This window comes from Oscarella lobularis, chromosome 6 (assembly GCF_947507565.1).
Source record: "Oscarella lobularis chromosome 6, ooOscLobu1.1, whole genome shotgun sequence".
Lineage (NCBI taxonomy): Eukaryota > Metazoa > Porifera > Homoscleromorpha > Homosclerophorida > Oscarellidae > Oscarella > Oscarella lobularis.
Window position 1 is genome coordinate 263,989 of NC_089180.1, and position 20,111 is coordinate 284,099.

At 47.2% G+C, this 20,111-nt stretch overlaps 6 protein-coding genes across 7 annotated transcripts; 1 reads left to right on the top strand and 5 right to left on the bottom strand.

The window, feature by feature from the left end:
* Positions 1-855: 855 nt before the first annotated feature.
* On the bottom strand, positions 856-5,308 carry LOC136188039 (cullin-1-like). The gene is made up of 22 exons (XM_065975763.1): positions 5,236-5,308; positions 4,975-5,180; positions 4,756-4,856; positions 4,631-4,707; positions 4,403-4,570; positions 4,302-4,352; positions 4,123-4,213; positions 3,835-4,067; positions 3,693-3,786; positions 3,501-3,631; positions 3,337-3,444; positions 3,177-3,283; positions 3,075-3,123; positions 2,894-3,025; positions 2,721-2,838; positions 2,584-2,660; positions 2,156-2,383; positions 2,053-2,100; positions 1,932-1,993; positions 1,701-1,884; positions 1,437-1,648; positions 856-1,375 (listed from the first exon to the last, which is right to left on the bottom strand). The coding sequence occupies exons 2-21, from the start codon at positions 5,115-5,117 to the stop codon at positions 1,511-1,513; spliced, it is 2,340 nt and encodes a 779-aa protein (XP_065831835.1). The 5' UTR covers positions 5,118-5,180; positions 5,236-5,308; the 3' UTR covers positions 856-1,375; positions 1,437-1,510.
* Positions 5,309-6,783: 1,475 nt separating this feature from the next.
* On the top strand, positions 6,784-7,968 carry LOC136188531 (uncharacterized). Its single transcript, XM_065976260.1, has 5 exons — positions 6,784-7,037; positions 7,097-7,194; positions 7,299-7,383; positions 7,440-7,618; positions 7,673-7,968. The coding sequence occupies exons 2-5, from the start codon at positions 7,179-7,181 to the stop codon at positions 7,942-7,944; spliced, it is 552 nt and encodes a 183-aa protein (XP_065832332.1). The 5' UTR covers positions 6,784-7,037; positions 7,097-7,178; the 3' UTR covers positions 7,945-7,968.
* Positions 7,969-7,999: 31 nt separating this feature from the next.
* Positions 8,000-10,260, bottom strand: LOC136188530 (cingulin-like protein 1). Its single transcript, XM_065976259.1, has 6 exons — positions 10,021-10,260; positions 9,685-9,787; positions 9,268-9,625; positions 8,463-9,220; positions 8,328-8,407; positions 8,000-8,279 (listed from the first exon to the last, which is right to left on the bottom strand). Exons 1-6 carry the CDS (start codon positions 10,237-10,239, stop codon positions 8,061-8,063), a joined length of 1,737 nt encoding a protein of 578 aa, XP_065832331.1. The 5' UTR covers positions 10,240-10,260; the 3' UTR covers positions 8,000-8,060.
* Positions 10,261-11,095: 835 nt separating this feature from the next.
* Positions 11,096-14,893, bottom strand: LOC136188561 (uncharacterized). The gene is made up of 14 exons (XM_065976296.1): positions 14,693-14,893; positions 14,429-14,514; positions 14,204-14,272; positions 14,058-14,135; positions 13,662-14,009; positions 13,294-13,341; positions 12,960-13,025; positions 12,741-12,811; positions 12,461-12,680; positions 12,296-12,405; positions 11,926-12,241; positions 11,812-11,869; positions 11,360-11,753; positions 11,096-11,304 (listed from the first exon to the last, which is right to left on the bottom strand). The coding sequence occupies exons 2-14, from the start codon at positions 14,493-14,495 to the stop codon at positions 11,266-11,268; spliced, it is 1,884 nt and encodes a 627-aa protein (XP_065832368.1). The 5' UTR covers positions 14,496-14,514; positions 14,693-14,893; the 3' UTR covers positions 11,096-11,265.
* A 525-nt stretch (positions 14,894-15,418) lies between these two features.
* Positions 15,419-17,523, bottom strand: LOC136188127 (protein brambleberry-like). 2 transcript variants are annotated; one of them, XM_065975853.1, is made up of 7 exons: positions 17,508-17,523; positions 17,140-17,438; positions 16,960-17,088; positions 16,704-16,889; positions 16,290-16,629; positions 15,850-16,227; positions 15,419-15,789 (listed from the first exon to the last, which is right to left on the bottom strand). In XM_065975853.1, the coding sequence occupies exons 2-7, from the start codon at positions 17,359-17,361 to the stop codon at positions 15,497-15,499; spliced, it is 1,548 nt and encodes a 515-aa protein (XP_065831925.1). In that variant the 5' UTR covers positions 17,362-17,438; positions 17,508-17,523; the 3' UTR covers positions 15,419-15,496. The 2 variants fall into 2 exon arrangements, with proteins under 2 accessions (XP_065831925.1, XP_065831924.1); XM_065975852.1 differs by lacking the exon at positions 17,508-17,523 and having other exon boundaries at positions 17,140-17,451.
* Positions 17,524-17,664: 141 nt separating this feature from the next.
* On the bottom strand, positions 17,665-20,039 carry LOC136188364 (uncharacterized). Its single transcript, XM_065976114.1, has 8 exons — positions 20,008-20,039; positions 19,660-19,813; positions 19,430-19,539; positions 19,231-19,363; positions 19,014-19,179; positions 18,801-18,969; positions 18,618-18,753; positions 17,665-18,504 (listed from the first exon to the last, which is right to left on the bottom strand). Exons 1-8 carry the CDS (start codon positions 20,037-20,039, stop codon positions 18,400-18,402), a joined length of 1,005 nt encoding a protein of 334 aa, XP_065832186.1. The 3' UTR covers positions 17,665-18,399.
* Between the last annotated feature and the right edge of the window lie 72 nt (positions 20,040-20,111).

Here is a 20,111-nt window from a genome sequence, read left to right on the forward strand (position 1 = left end):
CTCATTAGCAATTAAATTGCCGAAGCTTGACACGGCATCTGGGTTTTTAATAAAGACCTCTTTAGACCTCTCTTTCTCGTGGGAAGTTCCGCCCCTCCTATTGACAGCATCCGGATCATGTAAAAGAGTGAAAATGAAACCTGTCACATGTAAGAGCATTTCATTTTTCCCTAAATTTTTGCCGCGACGACCGATGATTGCGATGAAGATTGCCATAGCCTCGTCTCGGACCCTTTCTCGCTTTCGGTCTGGGCTGGTACTGTTAGGGACAGGAACTACTATAAATAGCCTTACTACTTGTGACGAACAGGAAATGAGGGCGGTACCAGCCCAGACCCTTAGAGGAGCATCCGGAAAGCGAGAAAGGGTCTGAGACGAGGCTATGATTGCCAGGGCACGCGTCATCTCATTGGGGACACCTTCTAGACCGGCGAAACGGAGCATCCGGGACGAACGAGAGAGGAGGGAACGAGGCTAGACACCTTCAGGGACGGCCGCACGGCGAAGGAAGTCTAGACGCGTCGGGACGACGACGCAGAACGACGTTCACGAAGCAACGACGCGCGGAATCGTCGATCGAGAGGCTCATGCAGGCTGCCACCTTAATTAGGCTAATCAAATGGGGAATTCCCGAGAACGACGAGGTGAGGACGAGCTTCTAGAAACGCGTCACGACTTCGGCCAACGTCTGTAGCGAACAGTGTAGCGAACGTCGAGCCACTACCGGGACTTACATAAATGTGCGCGCAAAGGAGAAACTGTAGACCGCCGTAATCTAGCCTACACGATATGCTCAGGCCAAAGTCTGCCTATTCCGTGAATTTCCGGTCTCAATCGAAGATGTACGAGTACAAATGGATACGGCGCGAGGCCCACATGATGATAATGACTACGTAGTATACACCTGCATGAGCTTGATGGCTGCTGCTATGAACTGTAATGTGATTTTCTATTACTATGAGGGTAAGTTTTATCAAACGGGGTATTTAGCACCAGTGCCAGGACTCCTCTCGTCGCAGACCCTCGCAATCATCATCCTCAGCTCCTCAGCTACTTTCTCACAAGCGAATTGATTTGACCAACGCAAGAACGACATCGATGCAGCAGTGCTCTTTCAAGTCGATTTCGATACGATTCCACGTCGTCGCGATCGACGTGTAGTTGAGAAGCGCTTCGGGTTCGGCGTCGTCGGCGCCGAAAATGATCGCGAGAAAGCGAGCGTCTCGAATCGATACGCGGAAGAGAAAACGTTGCTTTGTTGTCGTCGTTTGCGCGCGTACGAGCGTTCCGCTTTCGCTCGTCGACGAGAATCGGAAAGATCGTTTAGTTGTCGATGAGAGCTCTAGCGTTGCGTTCGATGTCGATTCGAAAAGATCTATTGGGGGGGGGGGGGGAGGGGAAATTCAGTCATAAAGCCGGAAGACTGCGACTCTCACCTTCGTTCGAGTCGCAGGGGCTCGTAGAGACGAGCGACGTGGCGAGGAGCGCGATACTTAGCGTAAGGAAAAGGCTAGCGGCGATCCGTCGTTCCATCGACGTCACACTTCCACGCGGGGCCCCAGTTTTCTCTCGCGTGCGCTCGTTCTCCCTCTTCGTCCGTTCGCCGTCGTCGCGATTTGCGTGCGCGCGTCAGTCCGCGACGTCGTTTCTAAGACAAGACTGCTGTAGAGACTAGAGAAGTTGCTGTAGAGAGGGACAACTGCGCAAGGCCACGAAATGATGTCATGATCGTTCGATCCGGGACGTGCCCGTTGCTTAGTGGTGATTTGAATACTGACTTGAATTAGAAGTTTTCTGTCTTCTTCGACCGTTTTGTGCGTCTGCTCTTGCTCTTGCCTCTGCTCCGTCCTCAGTGGAACATTGATATTGACTTTGAGCTTTTTACTATATAAGGACATATGATAAAATAGCGCTAATCTCTTTTCTATCACTTTCTGTAGCCCAAGAAGAGTCGAATAAGCGACGTCCTACTAACCGTTTCATCCTCACAAACCTAAAAAATTGAGTCCTCCTATATAAAAAAACCCAATTTTTTTTCTAAAATATTTTTACCATCAATTTCGATCGAAGCAACGTGCTCACAACCTGCACCAGCAACTCCTAAAGAAACCCCAATCCGGGACCTTCAAACCCGTTTCCATGACGACAGACAAACCTGCTTCAATTGGGTGGCGGATTCGAGTTGTTCGACGCTGAAAACGTCGCCGGAATTATACTGAAGTAGAACGTTCATTTGGAAGGTGGACGCTTGGACGGTGTAGCGATTATTCTTGAAGCAGTGCGTGATCACTTCGCCTTTGGACATCTGATAGAGCCAATTCAACTTGCGACCGTTGTGAAGGCCGTTGTAGAACGTCGTAAAACGCTGACAACTCTTTTCCAACTAAGATATATATATAAAACACTAGCCAAGGGGGACCCAGCTACTATTTTGTTCTAATCAAGGGCTAGGCCGCCTAATAGCGCAATAAAAAGTGCGTTACGCGCGGCTGGGGCGTCTAATTCAGGCGAATGCATGTTTCAATCAATAGAGGAGTCGAAATATGGAAAACGAACAATGCGTAATAGCTACATATATGTTACCTCAACTGGTAATGCTATTGGGATCGATTGCTGAAATGGCCACGAACCGGAACTAAGTACTTGAATAGAAAAATCGACTAGAAAAAAATACACAAATTTGAATCAATAGATAAATACTTTCGACGCTTTTATCTCACTGTCAAGTGGCTCCGTTTTTTGAAGATGAGCCTTGAATCGATCATTGAGATTCTTGCTCACGCCAATGTCCTGGAACATGCGCTGCAATTTCGAAGTATACTCAAACCCGCACATATGCTAAAGAAAAAAATCAAAGAAGTCCCTCTCCCAATAGAGATTATAATTATTTAACCTTGAGTTTCCATATCATGGACTCTTCCGAGTCCTCTGAAGCCGAGTTCTGCTGAACGAGTCGCTTTGCCAGCATCTTCGCGTAGAACTTCTGAAAGACGTCCTTATCTTCAATGTACTTGAAAACAACCATCTCCAAAACCAAAGATTAAATAAATACAAAATAATTAATAATCTATTACCACTTGATTTAACGAATCGTCGAGCTCCGCTTCTTCCGGAGCTTTCGCACTAAGAAAAACCCATAAATAAATAAATAAATAAATAGTGATTATTTCCCTTACCTTTTCTTGAGGAGAGCGTCGCAAAATCGCGCCAATAGTTCGGGACTTTTGGACGAGTTCTGCGCCAAGCGCGTGACGCTATTCGCGTTGACGAATTTCGTGCACGCCTTTGGGGAAATATCATAAGTAGTCACGTGGTATTTATCTATGTTTTTCTTACCTTATCCAAAGCCTTGAGAAATCCCGAATCATTTTCAAATGATTTCATGACTAGAGCGCTGTACTTTTGATGCGAATCGAGAATCGTTTGAACGTACACTCGGGGATCCTGCAAAAAATAAAATATTAATTAATTAATTATTAGGAAAATTTTTCTATACATACATTCATTGCCGTTTCTTCGCAACGAGCGATCGCCGCGAGACCCTGATTGAAGATGTGACTTTCGAGAAGTTCTTTTAATTTAAGCAAGCCGTCGGGAAGACGAGCGCACAAGGAATACATTCGACTTAAGTCTAGGGGGTGAAAGGGGGGCCCTCTTAGTTAATCAATTATTTATCCTATTGATTTTCTCACCTTCTACTTTGTAGTCGCCAAGGAGATTCTGAAACTCGGTTTGAAACAATTCCATGTGTTTTTGTATGAGCACGTTCTCGCATTTACGAGCCAGCTAATCGACTATTAAAACCAATAACAATTAAGAGATTACCCCTTCTACCTCGTCTTGACTGCTCTCGTGAAAAGATAGAGTCACGCGCTTGCGTTCCTCTTCTAGACGCAATTCGGCTTGTTTCATGTATTCGGTCACGGGATTTTCCTGGAGAAATCGCGTACTCTCGGCCGTGTAATAGCGCTCCGTGTCGGCGAGAAATTCCTCCTCGAAAAACGGCCTATAGACTTTGAGCGTGGGACCCTTCGAATTCGGCTCCTCTTCGTCGAAACCCAATTCAACTAATAGGGAGAATATTTTCGAGACGGGAAAAAATTAGAAATTTTTTTGACTCACCGTAACATTGAATTACGCCTGATACGAGTCCCGTATTAATCGTTTCCCCATTTCTTTCCCTTTCTATCAATTTTAGAACGGCGCTTGTAACCTAGGCAACTGAGCATGAGTACAGAAAAACGATTGCACACGCGTTGCTATGGAGAAATTCCCGTGCACACTCGCGCTAAAAGCCCTACCTTTTTATGAAGAGGTGTGAATAGTTGCTCTTTCCACGTGACCAGAGCCAACTAATAAAAAACAATAAATTAAATAAATAAATACTAATATCTTTTCTTACGTTGCATATTTCAAAGATGCCCTTGCGACCTTCGTCGCACTCTCGCTTGACCCAATGCCGATTAATGTATTGGCAAACCCCGTCTAAGACGCGACTAGAGAAACGATACTCCTCCCATTTCTTGGTATAGAAAACGAGCACGGACTCTCCCAGCATATCAACGCCGTCCTTGTGGGAGAAAATACAAATAAAAAATTTATTTATTTATTTATTTATTCATTTATTTACCCGTTGAAGATTGACTAGATAGTCTCTAAGCCAATCTCTCAATTTCTTATATAACTCGAGTCCGACAAACTGAGCGCCTGGGATATCAATAATAGACTAACCACGTGATTATTTAATAAACTAACCTCCTTGATTGCCTCCTTTCTTCTTCGACGATCGCGGCAAGGCGGCGGCGGCGGCGGCGATTCCCGGCGAATGAACGCTCGTGCAATAATTATACACGTGACTAATAAAATAAAAATTATAAATAAATTAATAAGTGCTCCATTGTTGAGGATATCCTAATCCATAGGCGCGACCCCACCCTTTCGTATATATAAATAAATATATATATTTTTTCTCACGTGTAAAGTTCCATGTATCGCTTTCGCGACATGTCGCTTCGATTGAATATTTGCCGTATGCCCGATTCGAGATCCGACCAGATTTCGCTTAGGATTGTCGTTTTCATGCCGTGGGGATTCTGTCCGCCGCTCGGTGACGCCATTTTCGAACGCGTTTCGGGATGCGGACGTGAATTTCGACGATTGGGACGCGAAATTCGGGCTTTCTGATCGGGAGAAAGTCAGACGACGTCGACGGGATGTCTCTAAAAAGCGACGCACCTATCGAACGACGCTTGCGGACCGAGAAACGCAAAATACACGAGCTCTATCCGGGGAACGCAAAGCTGTCAAACGACGGACTCTTAGCGCGCGTCGACAAGAGGACAATCGCCTTGACCCCTTGCAGTTGGCGTGGGAGTCAACGATAGCTCACGTGCTGGAGTACAACCGGGACTTGTCACACGCATAAAACGGCCCGAAACACTACTTTCCTTCCCAATTACAGAGCTGCCGTGACAAGATCAGAGAGTACTCGTCTATACGAAGAAAAAGGGTAACTCGCGAAAGGCGTCGATCCTTCGCAAAGCCATTACGCGAGTGGGCGGATAACATCGACAAGTGGCCGGCGATTACAGGGACGTATTCGATCATAGCGCCAAGCTCATACACAAGTGAGGTCTTCCTGAATTACCGAAATATCAACTGCTACAAGCGATTTCTTTCGAAATGGGTCGGATCGTTGTTTGACACGTCTGTCGCTGAAAATCGCCTCCGAATCATTGCAGTAAAAGTAGGCTAATTCGTTTTCGTGTCATCTAGGGACTTTGTGAGTACCATTCTGGCGGAAAACTTGCAAAAATACTTCAGAATGAGTCCACGGATACTGCAGCCTGAGGTTCTCAGACATATTTTTTTCAAGTTTTCCGCCAGAGTAATACTCACAAAACTAGCACAAAGCCCATAGATGACACGAAACGTATTAGCCTACCTTTACTGCAACGATTCGACGGCGATTTTCAGCGACAGGCGTGTCAAACAACGATCCGACGCATTTCGAAAGAAATCGCTGGTAGCACTTGATATTTCGGTAATTCAGGAAGACCTCACTCGTGTATGAGCTTGGCGCTATGATCGAATACGTCCCTGTAATCGCCGGCCACTTGTCGATGTTATCCGCCCACTCGCGTAATGGCTTTGCGAAGGATCGACGCCTTTCGCGAGTTGCCCTTTTTCTTCGTATAGACGAGTACTCTCTGATCTTGTCAGGGCAGCTCTGTAATAGGGAAGGAAAGTAGAGTTTCGGGCTCTTTTATGCGTTTGGCAAGTCCCGGTTGTCCTCCAGTAGGCGTGTCACCGTCTAATTGGTCGCGTGCCTGCAAGGGGTCTATTCGACACGCAGCAACTTCAAAAGAAACTTCAACGTCGAAGCACTCCAGCCCAAACTTCTTACACTATAGAAAGCGCGTGTTCTCACCCTCCGTATCACGCAATCAATAGCATTCCAATAAACTTGATATCAACGCGAATTGAGGTTTCTGATGTAACCAAGGACAAGCGGATGTACTCTAATTATATGCTTTTATAAATCGTATGTGTTTGAGACTTTTGCCTGGATTGATTATGACTATTTAATTAATTCAATAAGCTCACTTTTGCACACTTCCGCTTTGTCCTCGTGAATTTCTGGAATGTAAAAAGCTGGTCCGGTGAGACTCAGGCTAAGGCGAGATGATGAAATGGTCTTTTCCATCTGATCTCAACCGTTCCACTCACTTGTTTTGAAATTTTCCGAGGTGACCTACGACGCCTCCTCGACACACATTAGGTTGAGTTTTTATGTGATGATTGAGCAAGCTAGCTTTATTAGCTTGAGAAAATATCTCTTGTACATTAGATGACACGGTGCGGTAAAAATCTGAAGGCAAAAAAGGCTGCCGTAACAATGACTCACGTGTTCGAGGAGCAAACTGCGCGTGCGTCTAGTCGGCCATCATCGTGTGTGCTGGTGTGCGTCTCTCATATCGTCGCATCTCGTCGTTCAATACGACCAAAAAACGAACGACTAGCTCATCCCATAACAGGTTCATTTTTAAAGCGATACGACGTATGCAGACCTACCGGTAGATATCGAATTTTATAGGGAAATTGCTTGAATTGGATCTGGAAGAGATCTTTCACTTGCTAACCGTCCCAGCGGCGCTAACTCAACGCGTTCGTCAACAATGAAAAATAATTTAGGTATACATATACATACTGATGCTGATAATACGTTGAGCTTAGGATATATTTTTAAACAGTAATACTAAATTAACGGATGTATAATACCTTTGGTGTGCGTTTAGTTGGCCGTAAGGTTCAATATCGTCGTCGCGACGACGACTTGCCTCACGGTCCCAACCCCAAAAAGAAGTATTTGATAGAGCCAGAGTACGCTAGCACAAGGGAGGGTCCACTCACGCAGAAAAAAGACTATTACTCTCTAGTAATGACGACGACGACGATGTCAACGATGATGACGTTGCAACGGACAGTGCAGAATTTATTGTGACTCTTAAGGGAGCGCCTTCTTTAGAGACTACAGTCGATGACGAGGATTTGAACGAGCCCAGGGCTCCTGAGCACATTCAGCCAGTGATACTGCGCAAACCGATTCGGCCGCAGAGTAAAACAAAGCAAATCAAATATTAAATATTTATAGAGCCTCATCTTTTTTTAGTGTCTCGTTTTCCTTCTAATTATTGCGCGAGACGGAGAGTCAATTATTACTGTCCGCCGAGGCCCTCTTGGCCTCGTCCCGCGTACCAGCACCAGTTCTATCCCCCTCACGCTACTCCGCCACCGGCGTCGTGGTGGTCGTCCAGCTCCTCAAATCGTTTTAAGTTCGTTAAGAAGCCGAGCAGCGGTGGACAGAGTGGCATTCCGAGTAGGGACAAATTGAAGTGGGTTGCACCTGAGCTGAAATCAAAGCCAGTGGACGCAGGAAAATAGTTAATAAAAAAGACGTGTTTTGGTTGCGTTGCGTTGTTACGGTAACGTTAGTTAATAAAGATGGAAAGTTGGTGTATTGCTCTACAGCGCTAATAAAATTGCTAGTCCACAGAAGACTACTCTAAGTGAGAACTCGCAAGTTTGTAACCAATACTAGCATGAGCTCGAATATGGAAGAATCGATGATCGGCGTTGTTGGAAGCGCTGCCCGAACGACTCTGTTGGGATAGGAGAGACTCGACGCCGTCTACGGTGCTTTCCTTATCTATGAGTTGCCATTCGAGATGAGATATGCGTCCATCTTTGTTACCAATTAGCAATTCCAGGTCGTCAACCTGAGAGAAAAAATAAGCGATTTTTTAATTAATAGGGTGATTGATTGCCTTTTTTTCGAGTTCATCCACCCTTTCTAACTTCGAGTCGGCATTTCGTATCATATCCATGATGTCCGTTGAATCATAAGCTGTAAAATGATACAAATAGAGAGGACACACCCTCTCTATCTTATCTTATCTTACCCATGGCATTGTTGCTTGCTAATCGCATGTTCATCTGCAGTAGAAACTGTATCTCCTCGCGATACTGCGTTTTCAACTTAACGCGAAGCTTCTCGCTCTCCCAGAAACGCTGCTCGACTTCCGCTTCCGCCTGATAGGCACGTTCGGCGAAGAGTTGCAATTCGACCGCCAACAGTCGAGAATTCTGCGACGATGACGACGCATTTCCCGACTGCGAGTGCGACGACTGATACAAACTACTATTCTCCATCGCGGAAACGTCGCCTAGACTACGACATCTCTCAGCCGTTCGATCTGATATGAATGAGCCGCTACGTTGCAATGGCTGCTGAAGTCGAGTCACTTCTTCTTTCAGTTCTTCGACTTCTCTGTCTTTTGCTCGAACCTGATTGGTTAAATTGTCTTCTAGCTGACTCGGCCGAACTTCGCCGTCACGTACGTCCATTTTCGCCTTTTCTGACAGCTGATCGACTTCCTTTTCGAGTTGTTTCACTCGTACACGTCCCTTTTCTTTCGCTTCTTCTAATTGGGCGCAGAGATTCAATTTCTCCTGTTGGATAGCGATTCTCAGATCAACTTCCGTCTTCACGCAATGCAATTCGCGAGCGATTTGACTGTGCAAGCGAAGATTTGTTTTCCAATTCCACGGCTCTTTACGTTTGACGGACCCCTGTCTCTCCAGCTTCGATCCCAGCTGCATTTTGTCCTCTTCCAATTGAGCCACTCTCGCCGCTGTAGCCGATTTCGATTCAAGTTGTCTAGCAGAGACAATAAATGCATATATAATCATATGTTCTCTTATTACTTTTTCCACTTTTCCTCGTTCTTTTTATGCTGCGATAGCTCCCATTCTGCCTTTTGAGCTTTCTGCGCGTACTCCTCCACGTTCGCTTTGTGCGACTGTCTCGACAGCTCCAAGTCGCGTTCGAAATTGCGTCGCTCTTCCTGAAGCGTTCGCTGGAGCTCCTTTACTCTCGCTTCAAGCCGATTCTTCCTCTCGTTCAATTGCGAAACGAGTTGCATGCTACTCGAAGACCGAACTCTCATACTTGACCCCCCGGAAGAAATTCCACTTTCTGACGTCGTTGCCGTTGACGACGACGACTCGCTACTTCCTCCTCCGTCACCTCTGCTATCTCGTCGAATTCGCAATTGATTTTTATCTAGAAAAAATGCATTAGAAAAGAGGGGAGGTATTTTTATAAATTTATCATGTGATTGCCATCATCTTTGGCGGCGGCGGCGACGACAGCGGCGGGGTAACTACGAATGTGATAGAAATGATCGCGTCGATTTCGACGTTCCGCTTGGCGTTGGTCAAGTTGCTAATAAAAAAAATCATAGAGAGGGAAGGGTTCACAAAGGAATGAACACAAGCGTGGGTATCCGATTGCCTCTAACACGCCAAATCGCGACGATATAGGTACCAATGAAGGGAAGCTAAGCAGCCTACTCTCGCCCCAGGCAATGGTCACCCCCATTTCACTACTGTACGCGACAAGAAACGCGAACGCGCCTACAGTACTCCTCCTCTTCTTTCTACCCGTCTTCTATTTACCTGTTGGAGTTTCTCCGCTTGCAGGCGTTCGTGCTCCAATCGTTCGCGCCTCTCGGCGACTTTTCGAGCGTGCTGCGAACGCCAAGTGTCGGCCGTTGCCGTCGCCGCGGCGACGGCGACTGTCGAGGAAACAGGGGGGCCCGATAGTTCGCGTTGAATTGAGCGGCACGGCGCGTCCGTTTCGTCGTGACGATCGACGTCGATAACATCAGTCGCCATTAGCAGGAAAATTAGCTTGTACAACGGGCGCAGAGACAAAGCGGTTTGGTTTAGCGTACGCTCTTGTTTCTAATCAAGTCGCGACAGACGTCACTCTGACGACGTCACACAGAAAGAATGTTCCAATTAGATTTGGGCATTATTCATTGATTGCAAGTACACGTAATAACAGGCGCGAAGTGACCGCAAATTGAATTTAGAGACTGATGAATAGACAACAACGAGAGAATAAATGACTGTTATTTCAATATTAGCATGCTGGACCTGTAACGCAAGGGCCACAATCTTGCGTTCCGCCTTTGCCCGGGACGATTGCCCACTTGAGCAGCGGCTGCACGACATTCATCCCATGCTTTCGTTGCAACTGCGGTCACTCTACTTATCAGAAGGAGGACGAGATACGCTTCTGACAAGAGTAGCAAGTCAGACAAACTATTCATCCTCTGGCAACAGAATTGACGTTTGAACTACTCGCGACTTTTTCACCCATCCCCAGTTTAGTTAAACACTTATGTGCATCCTTACTTTTATGGCTGTTATCATGCTAGATTTTATAGTTCATTGTGCTGGCATTGTCACTACCAACCTTTTCGTTTTCTTATTAAACTGAGCACCTACCTTACCGTTTCTAACATAATACGCCAAAAAGATTCACGCACGTGGAGGCGAGTTTTAATCCAATTAAAATATTTATACTTGATTTGGTGGTGGATGGGCTCTGCTGCTGATGGTGATGGTATACAGGTCCTGATGACTTCCGGTGAGTGTCTACAGTGTATTTTACCTAGGTGTGCGTTGTCCGCGACTCGCGATCAAACGAATCTAGACTCTGTGATTGGTATATTAATTATAACTATAACTTTTTAATTATAGTAAAACGAATCATCTACCTACGTAAGTCTATTAGTGTATCCTCCACAAGAAAAAATGCTCCCAAATCAAGAGCAAACACTTCCTAATTTATTTTCTCTTACTAATCTAAAGTTCGCTCTGCTGAGAGTGAGCCTGATTGGGCATCATCTTCGGTCAATATCCGTGAACAGGCTTCAATCCACCAGCCACAGGCTAAAAACAAAAAAAAAATAAAAATACATACTCGATATAAATATTGAATACATACCTCTCCAGCTGTCATGCTACCCATCCTCTGCTTCTCCCCAGGAGAATATTCCACGGAAAAACGATCCTTCATGCTATCGATGTCGCCAGTCGTTCCATACGAGCTCAACCCATATGCCTGCTTGCTTCCGTGTCTCATCCGCTTCCCGTGTCGTCCGAGCTCCAAGTCCGGTCCGTCCGCCGCGTAGCCGTACTTCAACTGATCGAGCGATCCAATAGGCGAGTGACGCGGCTCGAAAGGCGGCACCGCGTGACGCGGACTGAGAGTCGTCTGAAGCGACGGCGCGGCGCTCGCCGTCGTGGGAGTCGGCGCGGGACGCGGAGGCGGCGGAGGAAAGAACTGGCGGCTCGAGTCAGGATACGGCAGTGGAGAGGGAACAGAATTATTTAATTTACTATAGAAAATATATTAGAGACTCGCCCCAAAAAAAACAGCAAAGGGAATTTTCTTACTCATCAGTAGCATAGCTGTTTCTATCGGAGGGTGGCGGTCTCTGTCGTCTCAGGCGCTCTACACAACAAAACGTATTCATCTATTAAAAATGAGATTATTATTATAGTGTGTACCTTTAGTGATTTCCAGTTGGTCGGTCGATCGACTGCGTCTGACGCAAACGATGACGAGTATGAGAAGCGCGAGAGCGAAGATGGCAGCCAAAGCGATAATAATATAAAAATAGACGGTTTGGGTGAACGGCGTCGAGCTGACTCGTCCCACTGTGACTTTTTCAGAAGACGCTTTTTGTCCGTCGCCGCCTGCAGTGATCGCAAAAACGCTGACGGTGTAGAGCTCGTCGATGGCGAGATTTTCAATCCTTGCACTGCGCGTTTCGGGCGGATACGACGCCTTGACTTCGGTGTTGCCACCCACTTGATAGACAATCTGATACATATTCGATATTATATGAAATTTCTTCGATCGGAGTTTCTTCCATACCGTATATCCGGTTATAATGCCGTTGGGCTCATCCGGGGCCTTCCACGTAACGGCAATGATCCCTTCGCCTTCTCGCGTCTTTATGTCGACATCCACAGGGGGACCGGGAGCTGAAATACCATTTAATAATATATTAAAATCAAACAATATTGATTTTCCCCTCACCATCTTGGCGCGTCTTCACGGTCTTCGATTCGGATAGGGGCCCCCTACCAAAGGAGTTCGCTGCCGCCACATATACGATATATTCCGTGAATGGATTCAAATTGGTCAGCGTGTGTTTTTGCGAGACGCTTCGAGATGTGGCCGTGTTCTCCGGGTCCTTGATGACGTAGAAAACAAGGAAATTCGTCGGGCGTTTTCCCGCCTCGCCCGGGTCGACGTACTGGGAGGGAAAAAGACGTGAGTCGAAAACGTCGACGCGACTATTCACCCCCCGACTTACTGTCCACGAAACGTCGATCGTTCGAGGACCGGTCACGTTGACGTTGAGATTCTTTACTTGGCCTTCGGGAGCTAGAGGGAGAAAATTCTCGTAAGTGTGGGGGCCCCTTTTGAGGAACAAATGCTTCGAAACAAAACATTTAGAATCAGCTCAGCGGCGACAGCAAAGTGATCGCTTTGAATCTTGAGACGACAGCAAAGCAATCGCTTTGAATCTTACCTCCGATAAGAGGCACAGTCGGAACTGCCGGCTTTCTTGTTTTGCTAAACGGAGTCGACGTTTGATCTACAGCAAAAGATTGTCATTGCTTGCGTAGGAGTTGGGGAGGGGGACTTCATTAGGAGACAAGTCTGTAGGGACGTCGAGGGGTGTCATGCGGGGGTTCTCCAGTTTACGATCAAATGAAAGGAATGGGGCGATGGTGCGCTCGCTCCGCGTCTCCTGCAGCGTCAGTGGCACGCGTTCCCATATTTGCCCACGTACCCATTGTAAAAAGGGTTCACGCGAAATATAAATAGATCAAAGTTCCACTTCATGCATAGTAATGACTTACGTCGTATTGTGGGGAGTTGAGTTGGCGCAGGAACTTCGGTTTCTTCGTCTAAGCGGGGAGAAATAAATGGTCAAAGCCATAGCGGAGGAGTAGCCCTACTGTACGACGACTAGCCACAGGCAATCTGGTCCCCATTGAATACATGCGCTTTCTAATCTATGAACCGATCTACAGTAGGATTCAAATAGAATCAAGGGGGGAACTCAATCGGAGGTCTATGCAAAGAAGTCACGAGAACGAAAATACGATGGGTAGGAGAAAGATGAAGTTAGAGTACGAACTCTTGTAGGGATTTGGTTTGAAATAAGCGTTTTTATAAGAGGAAGAAATGCAAGATCCCATGCTTCCATCTAAATACTTATTCTTACCGTCGACGTACAACTTCGCCTGGAAATCTACACCCGAATACGCTCGAAGCAAGTTGCACGTGTAGTAGCCCGCGTCGTCGTGCGTCGCGTTGACGATGACAAGACTGTTGTTCAGAAATATTTTGTATTTGAGTTGCGTCGGTTGGCTGGTGGCTATGAGGAAAGTGCCCACGCTGTTCGGATGCTCCTTCGTCGTTCGATTGCGATACCACAGCACGGCCGCATAGGGATCGCCCTGAAAGAGGCAATCGAAGCGAGCGTTCGAGCCGACGACCACCGACGTGTCCACCGGCCTGGCGAGGACTCTGAACGGAGGCGGCGTCGAAGGATCGGGAATAGGATCGGAAGCTAAAAAATCAATAATTATTAAAAGAAATAGAATTATTGATTATTTACAGTGACGTCGTCGTCGTCGACCGGTGCGTTCGACTGCAGTTAGTTGCTCATCACCGCCAAGAATAAAAGGTGAATCGGCTGCAAGAGAGAAACGAAACAAAATAGACAATAGAAAATTGATATGAGATGTGTCTGCATATATATACCTTTTCTTCTGATTTCAAGTTTCACAAGGCTTTTACTTTTCACCGGCTCGCGTCCGTCGAATACGAGGACTAAGAGGAGGGGAAAGAGATTGTTTACGATCGATAAGACGAGCGCGTACGGTGCGTCGTTTTGCCGCGAGGCAGGAGCGTTCGCGCGTGGCGTTCGCGCGCGCGAAACGAACGCCGCAATTCTTTGGGCCCCACTACGCGAATGTTCGTACTCACCGTGGTTTTGTCGCTGTTCGGCGAGAACGACCGTTGCGATGACGTACAAGAACGCTGCTGCGGACATTGTGAGACGATGAGAGGTTCTGTTCGAAAAGAAAATAGTGAATGGCGACAGGACGCTTCGAATTTGCGCAGGTGTGCGAGAACGATCGTTTGGGAGTGTGCCGTTCCCATCATCCTCGAGGGGATCGATTCGCGCACGCGAGCTTCGAGGCTTTTTCGCCTCGTCGACGCGCGATTACGGGGGCAAAATCTGCATACCTCGATGCGGCCACGTCAAATTGCAGTCGCGTGTGCTTCGCTTGAGTAAGGATGGGCGTAGGAGAGCGACGATGGGCGTAGGAGAGCGACGATGGGCGAAAGATCGCCGATTGAGTGTCGCGTCGGTGACAGGCTTCACAACGTCGACGAGAGCGAACTCTGACGATTAGCTGCTGCTGATCCGTGCTAGCGCCTCGTACGACGGCCCTCGTACGGAGTTTCAAACACGCATGCGTCGTAGTTAGGGTTACTCCCCGCCTTCTCCGAAAGCGCTGTTTATCGTTTCTATGGCGACGTTCGGTGCAGATTATTCAGTCATCGGACCGCAGCAGGAGTGTACCTTGCTCGTTTGCCCATCCACTTCCCACACGGACAGCTCATCTTTTCTATATATTTCATTGGCAGGAGGATGGCGCCACTTGCACTTGACCTGTCGACCTGACGATGCCTGGTTGTCAGACTTCAACTAAAAAACTCGTGTGAAGCGCAGAAACTTTCATCTGACCATGGTCTCCAAAGCAATCTCTTGTGCCTTGCGAAAATTTTCTTTGTCTACGTCACTTATGCCTGCACGACATCACATGGAGGAAATTCACTGACAAAAGACCGATTACAGTACCTTCCATGTAGCCAGGTGAAAACTCTCGAACCAATCCCCAATCGATCGTCATCCGATGACTGATTACGCGAGCCACTGGGATCGCAAAAGGAAGAAAATTTGCAATCGTTTATTGAAATGAACATCAAGACTAGTCAAAGCAATCACTACAACTACGCACACAGTACCGAAGTTATCTAGTCGTCTCAATTATGTGAATGCCTTTTGCAAAATGTGCTTCCAGGTGTTCGAGGAAGACGACAAGGCAGTCCAGATTTGGTAAGGGCTTGGCACTTGGAATAGGATCTATCTGAAGCAGAAAAGGCAAAAGGCGTGGACGCTTTGTCAGGAGTAAGACACGGAACAGTTGAATCATTGAAGTCTCTCGGTGCTGCTGGTGGAGAGGAATCAGCTTCAGATTGGCTTTGCTTTAAACTCAGTCGCCCAGGTGAGGCAGTGTATTCCTTCCTACTCAAAATCCAGTTCAGAATGATATCACCTATAAAAAATAATTAATTAATTAATTAAATACCCTTTGTTATTTAGATCCTAGTCGTACCAATTAATATACTTGCCAGTGTGACGGTCATCTGGCGAAAGTCCATATTATAGGGCAGATGTTTCAGTTGAGCCATTGCATTCAGAGGAACAGCGAGAACGAGAGCAAGACGACTCATCCAAGAAGCACTGAGAAAAACGACGCAAATCATTGCCATTATCAGATAGCAGGCGTGCTGGACAGTGATGACAATCACTTGAATATCAGCACGATTTCCACCCAGTTGGCTCGCCACCCAGTCGATCTGACTGTCCACCTGGCCAACTATACCCAAGACGTGATTAAGAGACGAATTCAGCCGCTGAATATTTTCCAGCATCTCCTGATACTGAAGAAGGGCGACGGAGTGCTGCTGAACGATTTCCTTGGTATTATTCTCTGGAAGAGAAGAAAGGCTTTTGGCTACAATACGTATTAGGTGTATAGGATAGGATCCTTACCGATTTTATCCCAGACTTCTTTGGCTTTGAGTCGAAGCTGGGTCAAATCGGTCATCAGTTGTCCGTGATTGGCTCTTCGATGAGCGTCTTGGTTCTCCAGTTGATGAGTTGCGTTTTCCAATCGCCGGCCTATGTCTTCCGTCATCTCTGCAAGCCTTTCCTGACCGGACTGAATCATGCTCTTCTCGCGCGTCAAGCTGTTCAAGTTCGACGTCATCGTGCGGCTTATTTCGGATTGGGAATGCTTCAATCGACTCTGTTGGGCGATAAGGAGATCCTGCCCTTTGGACATTGTGCCAAGAGTGTCAGAAACGGTTTGTCCAATTTTTTCCTGTCCTTCCTATTAATTAATTAATTAATTAATTAATTAATTACCAAAAGTGAAATATTTGATACGGAATACGCCATTCTCACTTTCAATTTCCACATTTTATCTATTTGATCTTCTGCGGACGAGGCAAGCCGATTCACAACGTTCTCCGTTTTCATTTCAAATTGCTGTCGTCTCGTCGCATAGCACACTGATCTGGCTCGATTGCTGATGATGTGATAGGCGTTCCACGTGTGAGGATCCATAATCTGCGTGCACTCCGCCATCGACTGAAATAGAAAAAAAAACATTTATTCGATTGTTCATTAATTAAGTTAAATTCTCTACATAAAATCTCACCATTTCTTCTGTGCACGTATACGTTGGTCTGCCTTCTGCTTCCGATTGGCAGTTGAGAAGGAGGACGCTGAATTTAGCGAGTTCTTCTTCTCCTATTTCGCTGCACGATTGCCTTAGTTTGCCCACGGTCTAACGAGAGGCGTTCACACAGGGAATCGCTTGCATTCTCCGTCTCCTTACGTTGTGGAGGCACTTGTCTAAGGGATGTAGCTGAAGAAAGGTCTGAGCTTCGGCGATGAACTTCTCTTCGGCCGTTTTCATTTCGAATTTGACGGTAGCGGGTAAGACGTCCGTGACATGCGAGGATTTCGAGTTTCTGCTGTTCTCTGGAAAGGGCCACAACCATGATAGCGTCGCGGGTAGCAGAAAAAGGAGAACGTTTAGACGTCGGAAAAAAGCCATGAGTTGCGTTGTGTAAGGGCTTTGATTGGATGAGATCTGACCCTTTCTCGCTTTCCCGTATGCTCAAAGGGTCTGCCCTAGGGACAGGAACTACTATAAATAGCTTCAGTGGTGACGTTGCGTGACCTACTCCTACTCGCGCATACCTGCTCGAACACGAACGAATGAACTCAACATTCGATCGAAGCCTACGCGACGTGAGCGGCCCACCAGGTCACGCGCGTAGGGCCTGGCTTGCGAGGCTATCTCTTAGCTACGTCCATTGCGCAGGTGTGCGCGAGTAGGAGTACGTCACGCACGTCACTACTGAGGCTATTTATAGTACCAAGCCCAGACCCGCCCGAGGAGACCAAGACGAAGAAGGAGGACGCGGTGAAAGAGAAAGCGATGAAGAAAATGGCCGAAAGGCAAGGCAGGGTTGAAATTGTAATGCCGAAAATGATATTTGGTATAGAAAATGTGTGCTGCTTCGCCGACGATAGGGCGACGTCACAATCGTCGTCCATCGTTGTCGTCGTCATCTTCGTCTCGAAATTCGCGACGTTTTCGCGGTCGATATCTGGGATGGAGATGTTACGGGCGTTTTACGACGCATCTAGGAAAACTGCCCGCCGTCGGTCGTCGATCCGATTCCGTCAGTCACCTTCCGATCTTCTTCCGTGTTCCGTCTGCAGTCGAAAATTCGTCGCCGATCGATTGGAAAAACACGTGGAGATTTGCTCGAAGACGAGTCGAAAGAAACGAAAGGTTTTCAGTTCGGCATGATGAGACGACGCGGCACGGAAATGGAGCAGTATAGTTGACGAAAAGGCGAGGAGAATAGCGGCGTTTCGCGGAAATTGGCGACGACAGCACGGTGAGCGCCCCCAAAAAAACGAAATATAGAAAATTCCACCACTCCATCTCTCTTTTTTAGAGGAATTCATCGCTGCTATTCGATCGGCGAAGAAAGCGCAGGAACACGTGAGAAAAGGTGGAAAACTTTCTGACTTATACCCCGCCGCCTCCGTCGGAGAATCCCGATTACGTTCCGTGTCCCTATTGCGAGAGACGATTCAATCCGCCGACGGCTGAACGACACATTCCCAAGTGCAAGGACATCAACACATCGTCCAGCGCCTCCCAAATCGAAAAGAAAGTAGCCTAATTAGAACAAAAAACAAAGAAACTATTAGCTGCACGGCATCACGTTAATAGTATAATATCATTAATATTAATGATTATTATTATTATAAAAAAATTAGTTGTCAATATACGCAATGAGGTGGAACGACGACGGACGTGTCCATCGACGATGACGGCACGCTCGCATTGGCTATAGCGCGAAAGGAAAACGATGAAGGATCGATTGCGCTGCACTCTCTCACTTTGACGAGAGGAGACGTCGATACCCTGCTCAAATGAAGTTACATACAATATGTGACGTTTTCTCTACGTACCTTGAAACTGTAGACTTTCTTTTCGGTGTCCCCCCCGGATTGAACCTTGACGGCGGCAAAATGTCGCCCTCGTCGCCTAGCAACACCAACAATTCGGACGAGATGACCGCCGTTTTCTTCTTCTTCGAGTCGAGATAATATTTGCTGCAACAAACTACGAAGAGATGCGCTATTCTGCGTTCGACTTTTTTCTTTCAATTCATTCGTTCTTACCTGAGAAGATCGTCGGCCAACTCGCGAATTTTGTCGATAACCCTCTCGAAGCTTCCGAAGTTCCTCGCCAGAGAGGATTCGCCGATCCGTCTTTGGAGAGAAGCAAACGCATTTGACTGTCGTCGAGCCGCTTGTTATAGCGAGCAAACGTTTCCGTGATAATAGCCTTAGGATAAGAATAAAAAGAGGGGGAAAAAAGGCGTCGACGTAAACGTACCCTTCTCGCCGATAGATTGAGCGGACCGCTGGCGCAGAACACTTGCTTGGGCGAATTGGATCGCGAGGCGAGAGAGCGATGATAGCCTTCTGATTGATCATCGACAGAACGACGCGAACGTTCGACGAGAGCACTTTGCATTCCAATCATCGAAAAGAGTATCATATCGATAAATCCCATCTCTTATCTAGGTACATACCTGATTGAGAGCGTCGATGTAGAGTACTGTATCGACGGAGCTGCATCGGGATCGGCGAGCGCCCTATTCGTTTCCTGCACGAGCTTCTCTAGGTCCGAGGTAACGTTTTCCTAGATTCGACAACTCCACCAAGGATTTCGCCCGCCGTCCCGATGAAATGGCGCCACGTCTTCAGTCCCGCACTACGTTCAATGACCACCTATGAATCTCTTTTTTTCTTTTGACTTTACCCCGGTAGTATGGCGCCCGCTTTCTTTGGCGTTGCCCAGCGTTGTGACGGCGCTGCGAGCTATCACCGCCGACTTGCCGGCGCCCGCGCTGCCGACGAGAATGAAAGGAGTCGTCGATCGACCCCCACCGCAGGCGTAACACGTGACGTCAAGCCTACAATGAGTCTATAGCGGACGTCTCAAAGAGGGGGTCCTTTTGTAGGCGAACATAAGCAGGATTTGACGGTAAGCGAAACCGACCAAGTCGTATATTCCGTTTTTCTCACCTCGGTCGTGATCGGCGCGGATGAGCGTTGCATGTTTCTCTCTCTCTCTCTCTCTCTCTCTCGGCATTGCAATTGCACTCGCCTCGTGCAATTGCAATGCCGAGAGAGAAACATGTTAGCTCAGAGGCAGACCCGAAGTCCCGAACTGCTGATGTCGCTAATCAAACAAAGGATGATCAATCACAG